Below are 17,405 nucleotides of genomic sequence, written 5' to 3'. Positions count from 1 at the left end.
TGGCCAGCAGGAGCTGCGATCGGCTGAACCTGTGGACACGGCTGGTAAACAAACTGGTCCGGCCTGCCAGGAGCTTTCCCTGAACAAGCGGCAGCCCTAGTTTGAGAACCACTGGTCTAGGGTGAAAATATTCTATTTGCTTATGTGTGTCTAGAATTCAAGCAACAACCCCAAAAGCATAGCAAAATTGAGAGATCCATTCCATTATAAGATCAGATAACCTTAATAATTGTTCCCTTTGAATCATAAGGGGCTTGTTGGCAATGCAGCTGATTGCTATCTGGAAGACATCTGAGGCCTGAACAAGCCTTGAGTTTGTCATCATTGCTATTAGTATTAAAAAAAAACAACTTACTTCTGTTTCCACATGCACAGGGATTTGGTCCTGCTGCTGTTATAAGCACAAATATATTAGTTGCAGAAGTTATGGAACTTTTCACACACAAGTGAAGGTAGTAAGAAACATATTAAAAAATAAGAACGATCACTGGTTTTGTGCAGAAGGAATGGAGCAATGTATATCAAGTTTGGAGCAAGACATTTTGCTGCTTACTAAAGATTTTGACCAAGGAGCACTAGTGTCTTAGGTAAAAATCCTATCTGTGAGAAGTGGCAAGTCTTAGTTTCAATGAAACAGTCATCATCCTATAAAAAGCTTTTATTATTACATTGTACGGAAAGTTAAATTTAACTCAAACAAATTTTATGGCTACATATCAAATCCAAAAACCAGCGTAACTAAAATAATGATTCGTTAGATATGAATACCATAAGGCACAAGTTCAAGTATTAGTGTAACAAGTATCCTTGGAAACACACAATTCTTTTGTCACAGGCTTGGTTAACTGCCATCAAATTTTAAAAATACAAGTTTTCCATAGTTAAGCTTTCCTGGCTGATGAACACAGATCTGCTTTCCAATGGACATTTAAAACAGTTGCAGAACCATTTTAAACAAAGTTTATATAAATCAAAGTTACATTATGACATGATTATGGGGTAAGATAGATGAAGAGCTAAGATCTTTCTGTAGGACCCAAGCAGTAAATAGTTGCCCTATGATTCTACCGTGACAGTCCATCTGTTAATACAGACGAAAATAACTTTCATGTAACATTCATAGCAAACATTACACTATTCACATCTCTGCCTTTGGAAATAAGCTTATCAACTTAAAGGGGCACCACTCCATTAAGTTATAGGCTTTTTATATTACACTACTACAATACCCTCTTGGAAACGGTACAGTTAAAAAGGTTTCCTTGTTAATATTGTCCTTTCAGATTTGGCAAACCTTGATTTTTATCAGTATTTAGAAATGAGCTGAAATTAATCATTGTTATTCACTAGTATCTGTGCAACTCAGAGTAGTATTTTTTCCAACAAACTGCTACTACAGCGAGAGCTCATAATAAATTATATGTGCGTCCTACAAGTGGCTTTTTTTTTTTTAAATTTCTTGGCAACAGTGTTACGTTTATAAAAAAGTTGAATCAAAGAAACCACTTCAGACTGAAACAACCATTGTAAAGATCACAACCTAAATTAATTAGGTCAAAACCTAAACTGAGTGTCCTTTCAACATAAGCAGCTATTCTTTTCCTCCCACCTCCCCAGGCAGAGGTCTGTAATTATACGGTGTTCTTTTAAGAAATGCTTCATTCAGAATGGGAAGAGTTATATGAAAGCTATTTTTCAGCAATGTTATAAAGAACTGAAACCCAGAGTAACTCTGAACACGTATCAGTTCGCTGTATTAGACTCTGTTTAAAATACAATTTGTACCTATTTCACTGCTCTGATCTTTGTTTGCAAACAAAATAATTTTATACTGCTTAGGGTACCTAAACTGCTACATGCTCTAGTCTATGCAGAAAACTCACTACAGTTTTTTTAAAAACACCCAAAACCATGATTTTGTCTTTCTGTGTTCCAACTACACAAAGCGAAATTATAAAAATACACAACCTAATATCCAGCAGGATGTTCCACTTTACACCACAGGTTGAAGGAAATAGTAAAGGTTAAGAAACTAGAAAAACCAAATCCAAAAGCTTCAAAACAAGCTAGTTTTAGTCTGGATGTTTTTCTTTGTTTTAAAAAGATGTAATTGTCTAATAAACTAAGGGAAGTCATACACATGACCAGCATCTGCAGTAGGTCACTTCCTTATTTCCCCAGTCTCCCATCCCCTCACAAAATATATCTCTTATCTATCTATCGCTATCTGAATTTATATAAACAAAATGGTTTTAGATCAAATATATGCACATTTATTTTGCACCCAGTCATGAGGCTGGAAGGCAGCGAGATGCTAGCATTCAGTTTCTTTGCTGTCCACTCGATTTTGGCGCTGTAGCTTAAAGGATGTTGCTTTCTCGCTCCTAGTGACAGGATGGTCTGTAAGATCCTCAAAAGATTTAGCAGCTGAGCTGCTATTTGGGAAAGGGTCCTTCTCAAAGCAATCTTCATCGACATGAGAGTCGGTACTTGGGTCCTCCTGAATAGTGTCCATTCTTTGGTGGTCCAGTTTTGGTGCTGCAGCTACTACAGGCATTGCTGTAATGGGCTGCAGTGGCTGGTGTCGACTTGTTGACTGTGCAGTAGGAAATGGCTTGACAATTCGAACAGATGCTGAGTCCATACTACTGAGCATCTCAACATTCTGCAAGACACAAGCAGCTCAGTCAGGTGGGGGCGGAAACTTTTTTCTAATTTGGAATTCAACTTTTGTTCATTGTCCCTTCACAGGGAGAGCAGACAAAACACACATTCCTTTTGGAGTCTGAATACTTGGGGAGGAGAAAGTTACAGTAATGCATAAATAAAAGTTGTCACCTGATGGCTTTGGGTAGCCTTCCTGAAGGAAGAGAAGCTTTAAAGTTCAAGGCAACACATTCTGTTACCTTACACTGGTCAAGTCTAAACCCAAATAGTTGGCCTTTTGTCTAATTCAGCTGACCATTCTTGTACGTTACAAATTATTATATGCTGGCACTGACTTATCAGACTGGCTAAGTTAAACATTAAACATCCTTTCAGCTAGAGTGTCATGTGGTTCATGCAGATTCTAGTCTGCTGCCACTCATGTTCAATGTGAAGCAATTCAGGGAGGCTGTGAGCTGGTGTGTCTCAATATGCAGTTTATGCCTCTATTTCACTGGAACCAATTGATGCAACTACAAAGACTGGCAGAAGTGATGCCAAATGCCCTCAGCTTTTGTTAGTCAAGTTTACAATCTCAAGGGTTATCTTTGTAACTTAACTGTTCTGGTCTGTCCAGGGGCAGCTATGGCTATAGATTTTGAAGGCCAGAAGGAACCATTATGATTATCTAGATTGACCTCCTGTGTAACACAGTCTACAGGACCTCCCTGAATTAAATCCTGCTTCAAGTCCAACAGCTGTAGCAGGAACAGCAGCAGATCTTTTAGAAAAATATGCAATCCTAATTTAAAGATTTCTAGTTACACAGACTGCACCACAACCCCTGGTAAACTGTTCCAATGGTTAATAAAGGAGGAGGAGGCACAGAGAGGTGAAGAGATTTGCCCAAGCTCACACTGCAGATCAGCGGTAAAGACAGAAAGAGAACCCAGATATCTGAGTCCCAGTCCAGTATCCTACGCACTGGCCATGCTGCTTTTGATTTACATTGGTTTAGACAAAAGATCGTGCCCTTGCCATCTTGAGAGTACAAGGTCACAATGTGTACTACTGGGGCTGCAATCTACGACCACTCTAACAGCAGCTGGTGCAGGACGTATTGCACGTTAAGCAGTGTTTCTTGCAGGGGGCACATTACATCTCTACTGTACCATTGCACCAGCTTCCAAAATGTTTCCAGATAAAGGTTAAGGTATAAAGATGAGATGATTCGTGCCATGTTGTCTGAGACCTGCCGCTTTCACAATATACTTTGGCAGTTGAGATGCTCAAGCTAATAGCACCTTGGTTTACTTATGAGGGGAGCTGGAGGCAGGGATTTCTCAGTAAGGAGTCCTTGATTCTCGCATATGCTTCCCCCACTGGTTTACAAGATCTCACATTTATTGACCCCCAGGATCATTCCTCAAGGCCTGTTCTGCAGGTTAAATGAATGATGGAGAGAGGTTTTTGTTGCATCTGGGAGGGTTCTAATGTTAACAGATCAGGTGGTCTGTTCATTTTATTAATGAAGATTGTACATCCGCTCAAAGCACTGGACACTGTGCTTACACTGAAATAAAAATGAGGGGGTCTTGGAATGGGCTACAATTATATAGGTAGTTATATGGGCTGCTTCAGCAGAGTATGAACTAGCAGGAAGTGTCACTGCCTGAAAAGTGACAGATCCTTCAGCCCTGTGACAGAAGTTCAAGTGACCAACTGGAAGCAGCCCAAGGATCACAATATGCGAATCTAGTTTCAGCTGGAACATCCAGCTGCTAAAAGGATAGTCTGTTACTAAAAGGCCACTTTGCAAGGAATAACTAATGCACTAGGAAGAGACTTTTCTGCTACTGCTGAAGTCATCAGATTAATACTTCTGCCTCTGGAAACTCCGTTTTATTTGCATCACTTGGCCCAGGGACAAGAGGTCAGTGGTTGAAACTTGCTGAGCACAGACCCAGACAGGAACTTGAACGCAAACACTTGTCACAGGACACACAGCTTTGCAGAACAAAGCAGCTCCCTGCATAACATGCCATGGCTAGTGCTCAGGAGCAGTGCACCTTCAGTGAGATAAAGACGTCACCACTCACAGACGCAAAAAGCAAAGCCACAATATTTCATTTAAGCAAAACTAACATTCCTTCTAGAAGAAAAAAACCATAAAACACTCAATTTCTGTTTCCTCTGGCAGAGTTTCTGTGCAGAAGACACCATGGCGTTCTTTGAGGATTACTCCACAAATGTCTTTCAAGATCATTTTTTCTAATAAACATTACATTTCAAAGCTAGCTCTCTGCAAACATACAGTTAAAACAATTACTGTTCCTTGAAAGCAGCAAACTTACACTGGGACAAAATAGAGATTTTGTGTTCTCTTCATACTGTTTATCCAATTTCTTGTCCTATAAAGAAAACATACCAGTCAGTCCTATATTGTTTGCTGACCAGATGAAGGCACATTCTTTTCCCCTCACAGCCCATTGCACTCCCAGTCTCAAACTGCAGCCAGCTGATTCCCCTGGGATAGATAGCCAAGATTACCTCCGCAGGGAAGAGAAAAGCTAGTAGAGAGAGAGGCTTCTTTGCAATTACACAGGCAGTGACTCCTGTACAAGAAACCACCCCTATTAGAGAACCTCCCATCTGGAGAGACTGTGCCAAAGTATCCATGAGCAAGGCTCCTAGGCACCACAGCAAAAGAAATAATAATAATATCCCCAAAGCGACCAAGTTCCCAGTTCTGTTTAAGCAACTAATTTTTGTTAGTTCCTTGAGTGGTCAATTAAAACCTTTAAATGTATATGAAATACTAGAAAGGTTTGCAGCAAAATGCAGAATTCTACAGTATTCATTGCCACTTCCTCACAATGAGTGCAAATGCCAGTTTCTGGGGGTTGTTTAATTAATTCCCTCCTGACAGGCCAAGTGGGCTGACTTTCAGCGGTTCTGCTCGCTAATGTAAGCAGAGGAGTTCTTAGGAAACAGTTGTTTTGGCGACTGAGGTGAGACTTTGCCATACCGATGTGATCTAACAGACTCAGGGTTAAATTATTCCATTTTCTACAGCAGGCAACTTCAGCTTCTCTGCTGACGACAGAGCCTATGGCCCCGTCTACACAATGCGCGAAAATCAATTTTAGATACGCAATTTCAGCTACGAGAATAGCGTAGCTGAAATCGAATATCTAAAATCGATTTACTCACCCGTCTTCACCGCGTGGAATCGATGTGCGCGGCTTGCCATGTCGAATCCGGAACTCCGTTTGTTTTGATGGAGTTCTGGAATCGATGTAAGCGCGCTCTGGGTTCGATATATCCCCGTCTAGACGAGATGCGATATATCGAACCCCGAGCATTCGATTTTAACGCGCCGAAACGGCGCATCGTATAGAAGTGGCCTATGACTCCAAGCATAGTGCCAGCACTCACAATGAAGATGATCATCATCTATTATGTAATTCTAAGTAGCACTGGCTAGCCAAAATAAACAACCCCAAATTAACATTTCTCCACTGATGCAATCTTCTAACGTTAACAGGAAGTAGTTCAGCATTTTGGTAACATTAGGGTTCATTACGAAGGGCTCTATGGAAGTTAGTGGGAGTTTAACCTGCTTAAGGAATGATGATAGGTCCCAAATAATAACAGTTTTACCTTTATGGGCTATCTCCTAAAAACTTACCCTTGGATCTTTGCCATTACGTGTATGAATAAGTTCCGCCTACAATATGATCAAACTGGTCAGTCACCTTAAAGTAGGTTTACTCACCACAAAATGGACAAGAATACTGAGAGGAATCCAAAACAGCAAGGAAAACACAAGTACTGAGCCCACTATATTGTCAGCAAGGAATTTCCCTGTAAACAATCAAGTCCAAACCAATTAGTTATATGCCAAAGACAACACACAAACCCTGTTTATGTACATAAATATAGGTCCCGATTCTGCCATCTTTACTCCTGCGAGTAACCCTACTAAAGTCATAGGATTGCTCAGATGCATAAGGGCTGCAGGATTGGGACCATATAAAATATCTGTTCAGAAAGTTAAACCTCAAAGATGCTTGAAGTCACAAATCCTTTTCTCTGCCTCCTTTAACTCTTTAGTACTAGATGTCTCTCAATATTTCACATTAGCAGGCTGGGTGCACTTTAGTTCTCCAAGGCATATCTTCCATTACTGCGAGCCCCTCACATGCCAACTCACAACTCTGATCTCATGTGCAAATAACAAAAACACATGCCTACTCTATTACTATGCTTACTTCCAAATATCAAGAGACACACAATACTTCTGTTTGAAGTTACTAAGTAGTTTTAATATTAATCACCTGGAAAACTGCAGTTCTTAGATCTTATAAGACTTTAGTCCAGAAGACTGAAAGCCATATAATGACCCTGCAGATAATGTGGCATTTACCTTGAACTTACACTGTCTGTTACCCTACCATTACAGAATCATGTAACTGACATCTTCTGATATGGTTACAACATAGTGAGGAGAGCTGTTATACCAGGATATATCTCCATGCTTTGTGTTGTAAGGTGCAAGATTAGTGACAACATACATCCAACCACTTGAGGAGTGTGTGGATTCAGTATAACCAACCACCTTGCAGTACGTTACTTTATACTGTGGTATTTATTAACAGAAAATTCCCCACCCCCTCTACCTTGAAATTCTTCTTTAAAGATCCATTTAACTGTGCTGCCTATGAACAAGTCTAGGTGACTGGTATATAAATCACCTATTGTTACTCCTTTTCCTCTGACCTCTGTCTACTGCTTTCTCTTTAAATTGAAGGCTTCTTGGAGCAGAATCATTCTTCTTAAATGCTTGCAAATAATAATAATAGAGCAGGAAATGCAAGAAAACTGACTGTAGCTTTAAAGATTTAGAAGGGGACATCGATATTTTCAGTTCTAACATGATGCACTAAGTTACATTAGGAAGACAACTCCTACCCAGCCCCACCTTCTGAGATATGAACAGTGATTTGTGGGAGGTCAAGCCACTTGGCCCACACACAGCAAGAATAGTCATCCGCCAATCTGATTCTTTTCACAGTGCCTTCAGGGTAGAAGTAGTTGGGAATGTAGGTACCTTAAAAAATGAAAAAACAAAACATAAAAAAACAACACATAGCTGGATTACTTAACTTACCAAAAGTATTGATGCTAAGCTGATCGATGAAATCCCAAAATCGTTCAATCACATCCTGCACTTGCTTCTCACATTTGCCCTGCAAAAGTAAACATTTATTTCAAAGAATGATCTTATATTACTTACGCCTTAACCATCCTGGTCACAGGGCATGAAAAGGACATAATACGAAATGTAACTACACAGTCAAAATGTATTTTGCAGAGTTTATGGACATGTATTTATATCATTTTTCAATGGCCAAAGTCCATTTCTGACTAGCTGCAGTGACTGCTCTAAGGAAAGTCTCCGTTTTGATTTGCTTGTCTAAAAACAGCTCTTAGAATCTAATTGTAACTTCAGTCCATTAAAGCAGAGTAGTATTTGACTGAGGTTAGTTAGTGCCTGTACAAAGCTTAGGAGGCCTAGGGTTAAATTCTCAAAAGTGACTTTGGCACTAGACAGCATAATTCTCACTGAAAGTCAATGGAACTAACAAGCTTGGGCATCTAAGTCTCCTTTGAAAACATTACCCCTTGAATTTGATATAAATACTAAATATTATTCTACTCAGATCTGTGCATCATATGCATCTCAACCCATTTCCTCTCCCAAACCACCTACTACATATGTATAGAGAGATGTCACTGTTCAGCAGCAGGTTAGGTCTCAGGCTGACTTGGGAGAGGAAATGGTGATGACAAATGGAGAGATTTTCATCATTTGCTCATCTGTTTATCAATCCCGTCCCCTGAAGCATCAAGCCATTGCCATCCTTACAGGGGAATGAAATACTCTTGTTGTTGGTCTTCTGAGGAAAAGCCAGGCATGTTTGTGAAACTATTCTAAAAAAAGAAAGCTGGGACCTGATGCTGAGCAGCCAGCATTCCTAAAGCCCTCGGGAAATGGGGGCACTCAGCATCTTTCCAGATCAGGAGCTTAAGCAAAAAATAGTTCATTTGTTTTTCAAGATTTTGAAACAAGAGCACTCCAGAAGTCCAGTGACTAACTTTTTCAACCACTGCTTCACAACTTTAAATGGGATTCCATGGGGCCCCTTCAAGTGTTGTATATTACTCCTGACTGTTACCCCTTTGCTTTTCATAGCTTTTCTACATTACCAAGGCTGATCCCCTCTACAAACAACAGAGCTCACTCACAGTCATTTATTTTCTTTCTATTCAAACCACACACATGGTGAACCTTATCCCAGCAGCTCCACTGATAAAGAAGCTCTGCTCTTGAAATACCAGGGTCATTAAAATGGCCTTGGAATTCAAAATAAATAAATAATCAAAACTCCAGTGTTACTCATCTATATGGCAGGGTCCAGGAACACAGGAACTCCTTGCACAGGGATTGCTTTCACTGATGTCACTGGAGTTTGTGCAACAACTGCAGAAACAACCCCACAACATGCAATGCTTAGGGAAAGACCAGGGCTGGCTTCTGGTAGTGCTACACTGTCAGCGGCACCGTTACATCAGAGCAGTGCACAAGAGAAAGTCAATCAGGTATGAGTAAGAAGGGCATTTATGGAGATGCACAGTGCCCTGTACAAAGGATTTCTCCCTCCACTGCCCTGAAAAAAGAGATTTCATTTCAGGGGCAGAAAGGCTGTTCAGCAGATCAGGTCTAGGGCTACTCTACTGTATGAACAAGCAAGAGGAAACAGGTTACATGAAGGGGAAAGGCTCCCGGTGTTTTAGCTAGAAAGCCTATTCTTACATAAATAGAATGCTTGGGGCATCTGGCTCCCAAGAACACTCACATTCATGTCACAAAATCCCACAGTGCAGGGCTTTCCTTTCCGTAAGTACAGGAACTGCTGGTCAGCATCAACGTACGGACTGCACTTGCCATGCTCGTCCCGGCAGCAAACCTTGCAGGAATTGTCCGTTTCTAAAATAAAAGCAGCGAACTGTTTTTCCCGACTCTTGTGGTTATTTTCTATCCATAACCAAGAGTTTCTGAGCATGGAGGGGATTGCTTCCTGGTCCTCTTGCTGACCATGCCCCTTCCCAGCAGACGGTGTGTGGAATGGAGGACTGTGTAGTCTCTAGTCACACAAAGAAGCTTCTTGAGCTGCTCAGAATACACAGAGCCTGAAGCTTGGCAAGATGCTCCATGCAGCAGAGTGGGGGAGAGGCAGAAAGCTCAAGCCATTTTCTGTTCAGCTCTGGAAGTTAAATTACTGCAGCCATCAGATGTCAAGGGCAGGTGAAGGGTTTCAAAGGCATCTGAGCCCGGGTTCACATCTGTGTGCAAATAACATTTTAAAAGCTTCCTACTGGCCTTGTCAAACTTCTGAGCAGGCATCTGGAGATAGGAAGAGCAGCCACAGCCTGAACAATGAGGGAAGAGGTGCAGGGATCTGAGCTAGTGATTCTTTGATCTTTGCCCCTGGATTGTACAGAGCCTGGAAAGGGGGAGAGGAAAGTGTGTGTGTGGAGAGGGGGGGGCATATCTCTAAGAGTCTATAAGAGACACATGCATGAGGGAATTCTTTCCATTAGCCCAAACTTGCCCTTCACATCCTCCAAACACTCCTTTCCCCTTCCTCCTGTCACTAGCCCCTCTGTCTACAACAGTGGCACATGTGGCAGTTGCTGATGGGCTGGGAAGAGCTGGCTGGTCACATGGTGCTGCCTTTCCTTCTGGTTTCCAACTGCTACATCACATTAAAGACCTTTAATGTATCATTGGGTAGGTCTACACTGCAATAAAAGCCCACAGCACCGATTCTCAGAGTCCAGGTCAGCTGACTCAGGCTCGTGAGGTTCAGGGTGCAGGTTAAAAATAGCAGTGTAGACTTCCAGTCTTGGGCTGGAGCTCAGGATCTGAGACCTCCACCCCCTTCACAGGATCTCTGACCCCAGACTCCAGCCCTAGCCTGAATGTCAATACTGCAGTTTTATAGCCCTGCAATCAAGCCCGTGTCAGCTGACCTGGGCCAGCCACAGCTGGGCCACGGGGTCATTTACTGCAGTGTAGACATACCCTTAGTTACTCTTCTCAAGTGCTCTTTCTGTGTAGACAACTGGTGTAGCTGCCACAGCCCTCTGCGCCTCCCAGCTGCCTGTCAGACATTCCTTCCCCAGCCTGCCTTGCTGGGGCCAAGGGAAAGTGTAGACATCTCTACTGCCCAGAGAGCCCCAGCGTATCAGCTTCATCTATAACCCTGTCTGTTTGCTTTGCTCCAGCCCAGATGTCAAAGTAGCTTCCTCAGCCCCTCCTCATACCGGAAACGAAAGTAAGGGCCGAAAGACAAAAACTTCAGCCTCTGACTTTTTGAGGTGTGTTTGTTTGTCTGAAATCCTGACCTGGGGTCAAGGACCCATCCACTGATAGCATGGCTCTCATCTAGGTTACAGATTAACTGTGCTCATGGGGCCTTAACAAGACACGTTGCTCGGGAAAGCTGGCGATCCGGTTTTGCTCACCGTTACATGCACACGATTGCAGCTTCTTCTCCCTCATGCAGAATGGAACACATTCTCCATCTTTGCACTTGCCCAAATCCACGCAGACCGTGTCATCCGGCGCATTCCCAGGGGGCGGGCAATCACTGCTGTTCCCTACAGACACAGGTATTTAGAAGGGATGACTGCATTAGTACACACGGGGTTGATAAAGGCACAGGTCATTCTCCCTGTGCTGAAGAGGAGACTGAGCCACAGATGCTCATTATACAGTGACTCCCAATAGCCCATTCTTGGAGCGAGACTCTAGTCACCCTTAGTGGGCTGCTGCAAGCACTCTGAGGAGCAGCAGTACATCTGGCAGATGTCTAGAAGGAAGGGGACCACATGGGGGAGGGGAAATGAAAAAACTGGCTCACAGCATTCAGATACTGTGATAATTCCTAATAAGATAAAATGCACAAAATGGTAGGCAGCCTTCTCAGGATTAGCCAGCCTTCAGCCAGGAAAGGCGACTGTCTGGGCTGATTCTTCATCTTCAAGCAGAGTTGCTATCAGATGCTAGAGGAGGCAGAAAAGGGAAGTGAGCAGCTGGTGGGGAAGCAGAGGTTAAAGCAAAGTCATCCTGCCATAGCAAGATTCAGGAGCACACTTTATGCCTCGCAATGGCGCTTTTTTCTCTCTCTCTCTCTCTTTTTTTTTTTAATTTAAAAGGCAAGAACGCCATTTCCCAGGTCCCCCGCAGGTGCGGAGAGCAGAACAATTCTTGGACAACTAAACAACTAGTTTGTAGGACAGAGTTTCTTGGTGCTTAACTGAACTCTAAAAGTAAACATACAAGTTGCATAAAAGGCAGCAAAAGCTAGTAAAACAGGGGCCCTGAGCTTGCAGCATTCAGTTGCACATGTAAGGGAAATGTAACAATGGCATACCAGTGCAATAGGACACTCCTTTACAAGTAGCATTTATGGCTTCCTGGCATTTCTTCTGAGCGCTTTCAAATTGGCAACCTTTACAACAGGGGCTGTTCCGATCACTGTGAGAAGAGCGGAAGGAGAGGTGGAATATTAGGCTACTCAAGAAATAAATAAGTGCTAACATTAAGAGCGTGACAAACCCATGGAAGCACGTATACTTCTCCTCTTAGAGCTCTGCCTATCAGATATATTTGTCCCTCATTTTCTGAAGTGTGCTGAAGAATGGGTTACATAAGCACATATACAACATTACACACAGAGAGGGAGAGTGGGCCCCTCAACAAGGCACTAGACAGACTCAGGACATACGAGATCTTTTCCTGCCTCTGCCACTGACCTGCTGGGTGACCCTGGTCAAGTCCCTTCACATCTCTCTGTGCCTGTTTCCCTTCCCACCCTTTGTCAGTTTTGTCTAGTTAGACTATGCTTTTCAGGGCAAGGACTGTTTCTTATGGTGTGTGCACAGCATGTAATACAAGGCCCCCTAAGCACTACTGCAATGCAAATATTTAAAAATCCACATTCGTAAGTAAAGTTACAAATGAACTCTATGCTAGGAAAGGACTAAACTTTCATGTCTCATCCAAAACCAAAATGACTAAAGCACAATTCCCCCAGTGTAAATGGGAGCAGATCTGGACTGTGTGTGCAGACTGGACAGTAAAGACAGAGCTTAGTTACCATAGTCAATGTCCAGCTTGCACAGTAGGTGTTGCTAGGGTCCTGGATAACATATGACCATGGATTTAGACAGCCTTGCAATGCACATGCAGAAGGGGCAGTGTTAAGGTTGCACAGGGAACCTTAATACTGGCACTTTCTGACTTTTGAGTGCTGCAATTGACATCTTTTTTTTGGTATAGAATTTACCATTATACTGCACTGATGTGCAGTTCCTAGCGGAGCAATGGAACAAAGTATTCTCAGTACTACTGCTTGAATTAACACCAAGGCTACTAAGTAATGGCATGCACCAAAGCTCTCTCCTGGAGTCCTTAACTCTCCCAAGGCTCATTTGCCCAGCAGAGAAAGTCTCAACGTACCAGATCTAGGGTCCAGAAGAGTGCATTTTGCTGCACTGCAAACAAGTTTTTGACCCAGCCCCACATTCCCTTCCCCTCCCAACCAAGGCTGTTGCTTTAACATCTCTTACCTGCACCTGGCATTTTGTTTCAGTTTACAGTCAGCAGAGCAGCAGGGATCAGCATGCCTGTTCAAAAGGCCAGGATCGCATTCCTCACCTTCATCCACTCTGGAGTTCCCACATACTTGGTTGTTGCGCTCTTTGAAACATTCCTGGGCCTTGCTCTGAATGGTCTTACAGATGGATTGTTTACTGCAGCTTGAGAACATCTAAAGAATCATGAGTGGTAAGAGCAGCACTGAGAAGGAGTGCATCATTCCCTTTCACCACAATACATCCAAGACTGACACCATCACCCACCTAACCCCCAATTCTGATGTTTTAAGAAACATTTATTCTATTTACAATGCCACTGTGATACCTTAGGAAAACATAACACAGAAAATAGTAACCTGTGTTGAAAAACTGCTTTGTTGCATTGTGATTAACACCTGCCCAAACACATATGCACAGCGCTGCATGACTAACTCTCGAGAGAGATTCCAAGGCCAAACCCAACCCTTCTGCTAGTACTGGGGGTTCAGGTGGAGGAATACATCTGAAGAAATAGTCATGAAGTTGCCAAAATGGGGACAGACTTTTCTGACTCTGGTTGTAAGCTTCTGCAGAGCTGCTAGTAACCTTAGGCTAGTCATTCATTTGATATCTCAGTTTCTCCATCTGTAAAATAGGGATAATACCAAGTCCTCAAGGACATTATGACATTTATAAGATGAACGGAGACGAGTATGTATTAACTTAGTGATTGGGATAACCACTAGAAAGAGACTTGACAGCAGTGACTAACAGCTTACTATTTAGAAGCCTGTGTTCTGGTGCTGAAGATCCAAGCTGGGTTCCTGCTGACAATAGCGATATCAGTAAGTGTAGACAGCCACCGTTTGTTACAAAATATCACCCTATAGGGACTGAATGCCTGTGGATCTCAGGCATTTGGGAGAGATTTACCTAACCCTGGGACTAATAATAATAGTTAATGAGTATGTCTCCCTCTAGTGGCTGTTCAAGCAATTAAGCGCCTATTAAATACAGGCTAAAGGAGTGCACCTTAGCTAAGCAGATAAGGACTTGTGCTTTTGGAGTGGAAGGTTCTGGGTCAGTCCTTGTTGACTGTAGTCGGATAGTAGAAGTTAAAGTAAATTTACCTTATTGTTTTCATGATCGCCACTCACAGCAATTGGATACATAACATATTTCCCTCCCTGGTCTTCAGTGGGGGCACATTCCGGCAGACTGTCTGGATCATGCTCTGCTCCAAAGTTGTGTCCCAGTTCATGAGTAGTAACCAAGTCTGCTTCCTTGTTTGATACCAAGAAAACACATCTAAAGTCAATATCAACATGCAGTGGGGGTCTAAGTAATTCCAGATCATTAGATCTTTAGAGATGTACTTCATTAGGAATCAGTTCTTTGGTTAAACACATCAGTGCTAAAGTGAAGTCAGGGCCTGTAAAATTACCAAACTCTTGAGAGCCAGCTGCTAGAGCAGGGTTCAGATACTGTATGGGCATATAAGAGCTCAACATTTGATACACTGAAGTCATTTAAGTCTCAGATTAACAAAATATTTTCTAAAGAAACTTTATGCCACAAAAATTATGCACGTGTCACATTTTCATTCAATTCCCCTGGCAATCTGCCTTCTTTTTATTGACTAAACAGTGGCCATTAAGAGCCTTAACTAAACTCACATTCTACTGTTTTGGTGCTAGAAAACAGCCTAGAAATAACATAGGGTAGGGCTGTCGAGCGATTAAAATAATTAATCCCAATTAATTGCGCTGTTAAACAATAAGAGGCTACAATGTAAGTATTTTTTGATGTTTTCTACATGTTCAAATACATATTTCAATTACAACACAGAATACAAAGTGTACAATGCTCACTTTATATTTATTTTTAACACAAATATTTGCATTGTGAAAAACAAAACACCTACTGTAGTATTTTTCAATTCCCCCTGTACAAGTACTGTAGTGCAATCCCTTTACCATGGAAGTTGAACTTACAAACGTAGAGTTATGTACAGAAAAAAATGCATCCAAAAATAAAATTATGTAAAACTTTAGAGCCTACAAGTCCACTTAGTCCTAATTCTTGTTCAGCCAATCGCTCAGACTTCAAAGTGCTCTTTTAAGACTTTTGAAAGCATGGTCCACACCTGGTCCCTCTCAGATTGCAGAACACACTTCAGATTCTTAAACCTTGGGTCGAGTGCTGTAGCTATCTTTAGAAATCTCACATTAGTATCCAGAGGTGGCAGGATTGCAGAAATTTTGGTGGTGCCCAGAATCTGCCCACCTCTCCCCAAACTCCAACCCCTCCAAAGACCACTCCCCCCCACCTGCCTAAGGCTCTGAGAGGAAGTTTGGGGGGTAGGGGGTCTGGGGTGGCAGGCCCTGGGCTGCAGATTGGGGTGCAGGAGAGGTGGGGCTCTGGGAGGGAGTTTGGGTGGGGGAGGGGGTCTGGGGTGCAGGCTCTGGGATGGAGTTTGGGTGCTGGGTGCAGGCTCTAGGGATGCAAGAGGGTGTGAGAGGTGCAGGCTCTGGAAGAGAGCTTGTGGATGGGAGGGGGTGCAGACGGAGGGGGTTCAGGCTCTGGGAGCGAGCTTGGGGATGGTAGGGAGTGCAGAGGAAGGGGGTGCAGCGCTTACCTGGGGCTCCTAGGCAGGAGTCTCCATGTGCTGCTACTCCCAGGCACTGCCCCCACAGCTTCCCATTGGTCACAGGGGCACCTGGGGCAGGACACAGACCCACCCTGCCCAGAGGCTGCAGGGAGGGGCTGGCAGCCACGCGGAGCAAGCAGGAAGGATGCTGCTCAGCTCTGCTGCGCTGCCAGTGGTGAGTGGAGGCCGTGGGCTGTTTTAAATGGCCCAGGGAACATGCGGGGGAGGAGGCCCCGGGGTGAAAGGCGGGCCCAAGGGAGAAACCCAGGCCCAAAACACTGCTGGAGCCAGGCCCCGGCCCAAGAACATTTAGTGCCCAGGCACCACAAGCCCATAGGACTCGCCGCCCACGTTGGTATCTTCTTTGCATGTTGTCAAATTTGCAGTGAAAGTGTTCTTAAAACAAACAACATGTTCTGGGTCATCATCCGAGACTGCTATAACACGAAATATATGGCAGAATGCCGGTAAAACAAAGCAGGAGACATACAATTCTCTCCCAAGAAGTTCAGTCACAATTTAATTAATGCTTTTTTTTTTAAACGCTTGTCAGCTGGAACGGTGGCCGACACATGAAGGGTCATATGAATGTTTAGCATATCTGGCACGTAAATACCTTGCAATGCTGCTATAAATGTGCCATGCGAACGCCTGTTCTCACTTTCAGGTGATGTTGTAAATAAGAAGCGGGGTAGCATTATCTCCCATAAAATGTAAACAAACTTGTTTGCTTGAGCAATTGGCTGAACAAAAATTAGGACTGAGTGGACTTGTAGGCTCCAGTTTTACAAGGGGTGTTTTTTTGTTTGGGTTTTTTTGAGTGCAGTTATGTAACAAAAAAGAATCTACATGTGTGAGTTGCACTTTCACGACAGAGAGTGAAGCAGAGTACTTGTACGACATGAATTGAAAAATGCTATTTCTTCTGTTTATCATTTTTACAGTGCAAATATTTGTAATAAAAATAACAATATAAAGTGAGCACTGTGATCTTTGTATTCTGTGTTGTAACTGAAATCCATATATTTGAAAATGAAAAACATCAGAAATGTTTAATAAATTTCAATTGGGATTCTATTGTTTAACCGTGCGATTAAAACTGCGATTAATCACGATTAATTTTTTTGAGTTAATCATGTTAGAAACTGACAAGGATACCAACAAAGAAACAATAACTGGGGAAGACAGGCTGGACACAGTACACCAGGGAAGGGGAAACTAGGAAGGGGCCAGGAGAGAAGTCTGGCAGAATAGCCTTAACTTGTGCTACTCCACAGACACGGCTCCTGCCTGCAAGCACCACCCCCGCAGCTCCCATTGGCCAGGAACAAGGAACTGTGGCCAATGGGAGCTGCTGGGGCAGTGCCTGCAGAGAAGCGCAAAGCCATGTGCCCCCCAC

The 17,405-nt window shown here is 43.0% G+C and overlaps 1 protein-coding gene across 4 annotated transcripts in view; it reads right to left on the bottom strand.

Moving 5' to 3' along the window:
- ADAM17 (ADAM metallopeptidase domain 17) overlaps positions 1–17,405 on the bottom strand; it is a 443,735-nt gene that overhangs the window by 376,316 nt on the left and 50,014 nt on the right. Inside the window, exons 11-19 of one of the 4 annotated variants that reach the window (XR_012655481.1) lie at positions 14,487–14,639; positions 13,351–13,550; positions 12,153–12,256; positions 11,242–11,376; positions 9,570–9,700; positions 7,820–7,898; positions 6,425–6,513; positions 5,001–5,057; positions 1,943–2,665 (exon numbers count right to left, since the gene is read on the bottom strand). Coding sequence is in view for 3 of the 4 variants with exons in the window: in XM_032777454.2 (XP_032633345.1) it covers positions 2,315–2,665; positions 5,001–5,057; positions 6,425–6,513; positions 7,820–7,898; positions 9,570–9,700; positions 11,242–11,376; positions 12,153–12,256; positions 13,351–13,550; positions 14,487–14,639 (1,299 nt within the window). In the remaining variant the exon portion in view is untranslated. Of the gene's footprint in view, positions 1–643; positions 2,666–5,000; positions 5,058–6,424; positions 6,514–7,819; positions 7,899–9,569; positions 9,701–11,241; positions 11,377–12,152; positions 12,257–13,350; positions 13,551–14,486; positions 14,640–17,405 lie in introns of those variants that run through there. The other 3 variants (XM_032777454.2, XM_075063687.1, XM_075063688.1) reach the window with 3 other exon arrangements.

This window comes from Chelonoidis abingdonii, chromosome 3, assembly GCF_003597395.2.
Source record: "Chelonoidis abingdonii isolate Lonesome George chromosome 3, CheloAbing_2.0, whole genome shotgun sequence".
In the NCBI taxonomy this organism is placed as follows: Eukaryota; Metazoa; Chordata; order Testudines; family Testudinidae; genus Chelonoidis; species Chelonoidis abingdonii.
This window is presented reverse-complemented; position numbering and strand designations above follow the sequence as displayed.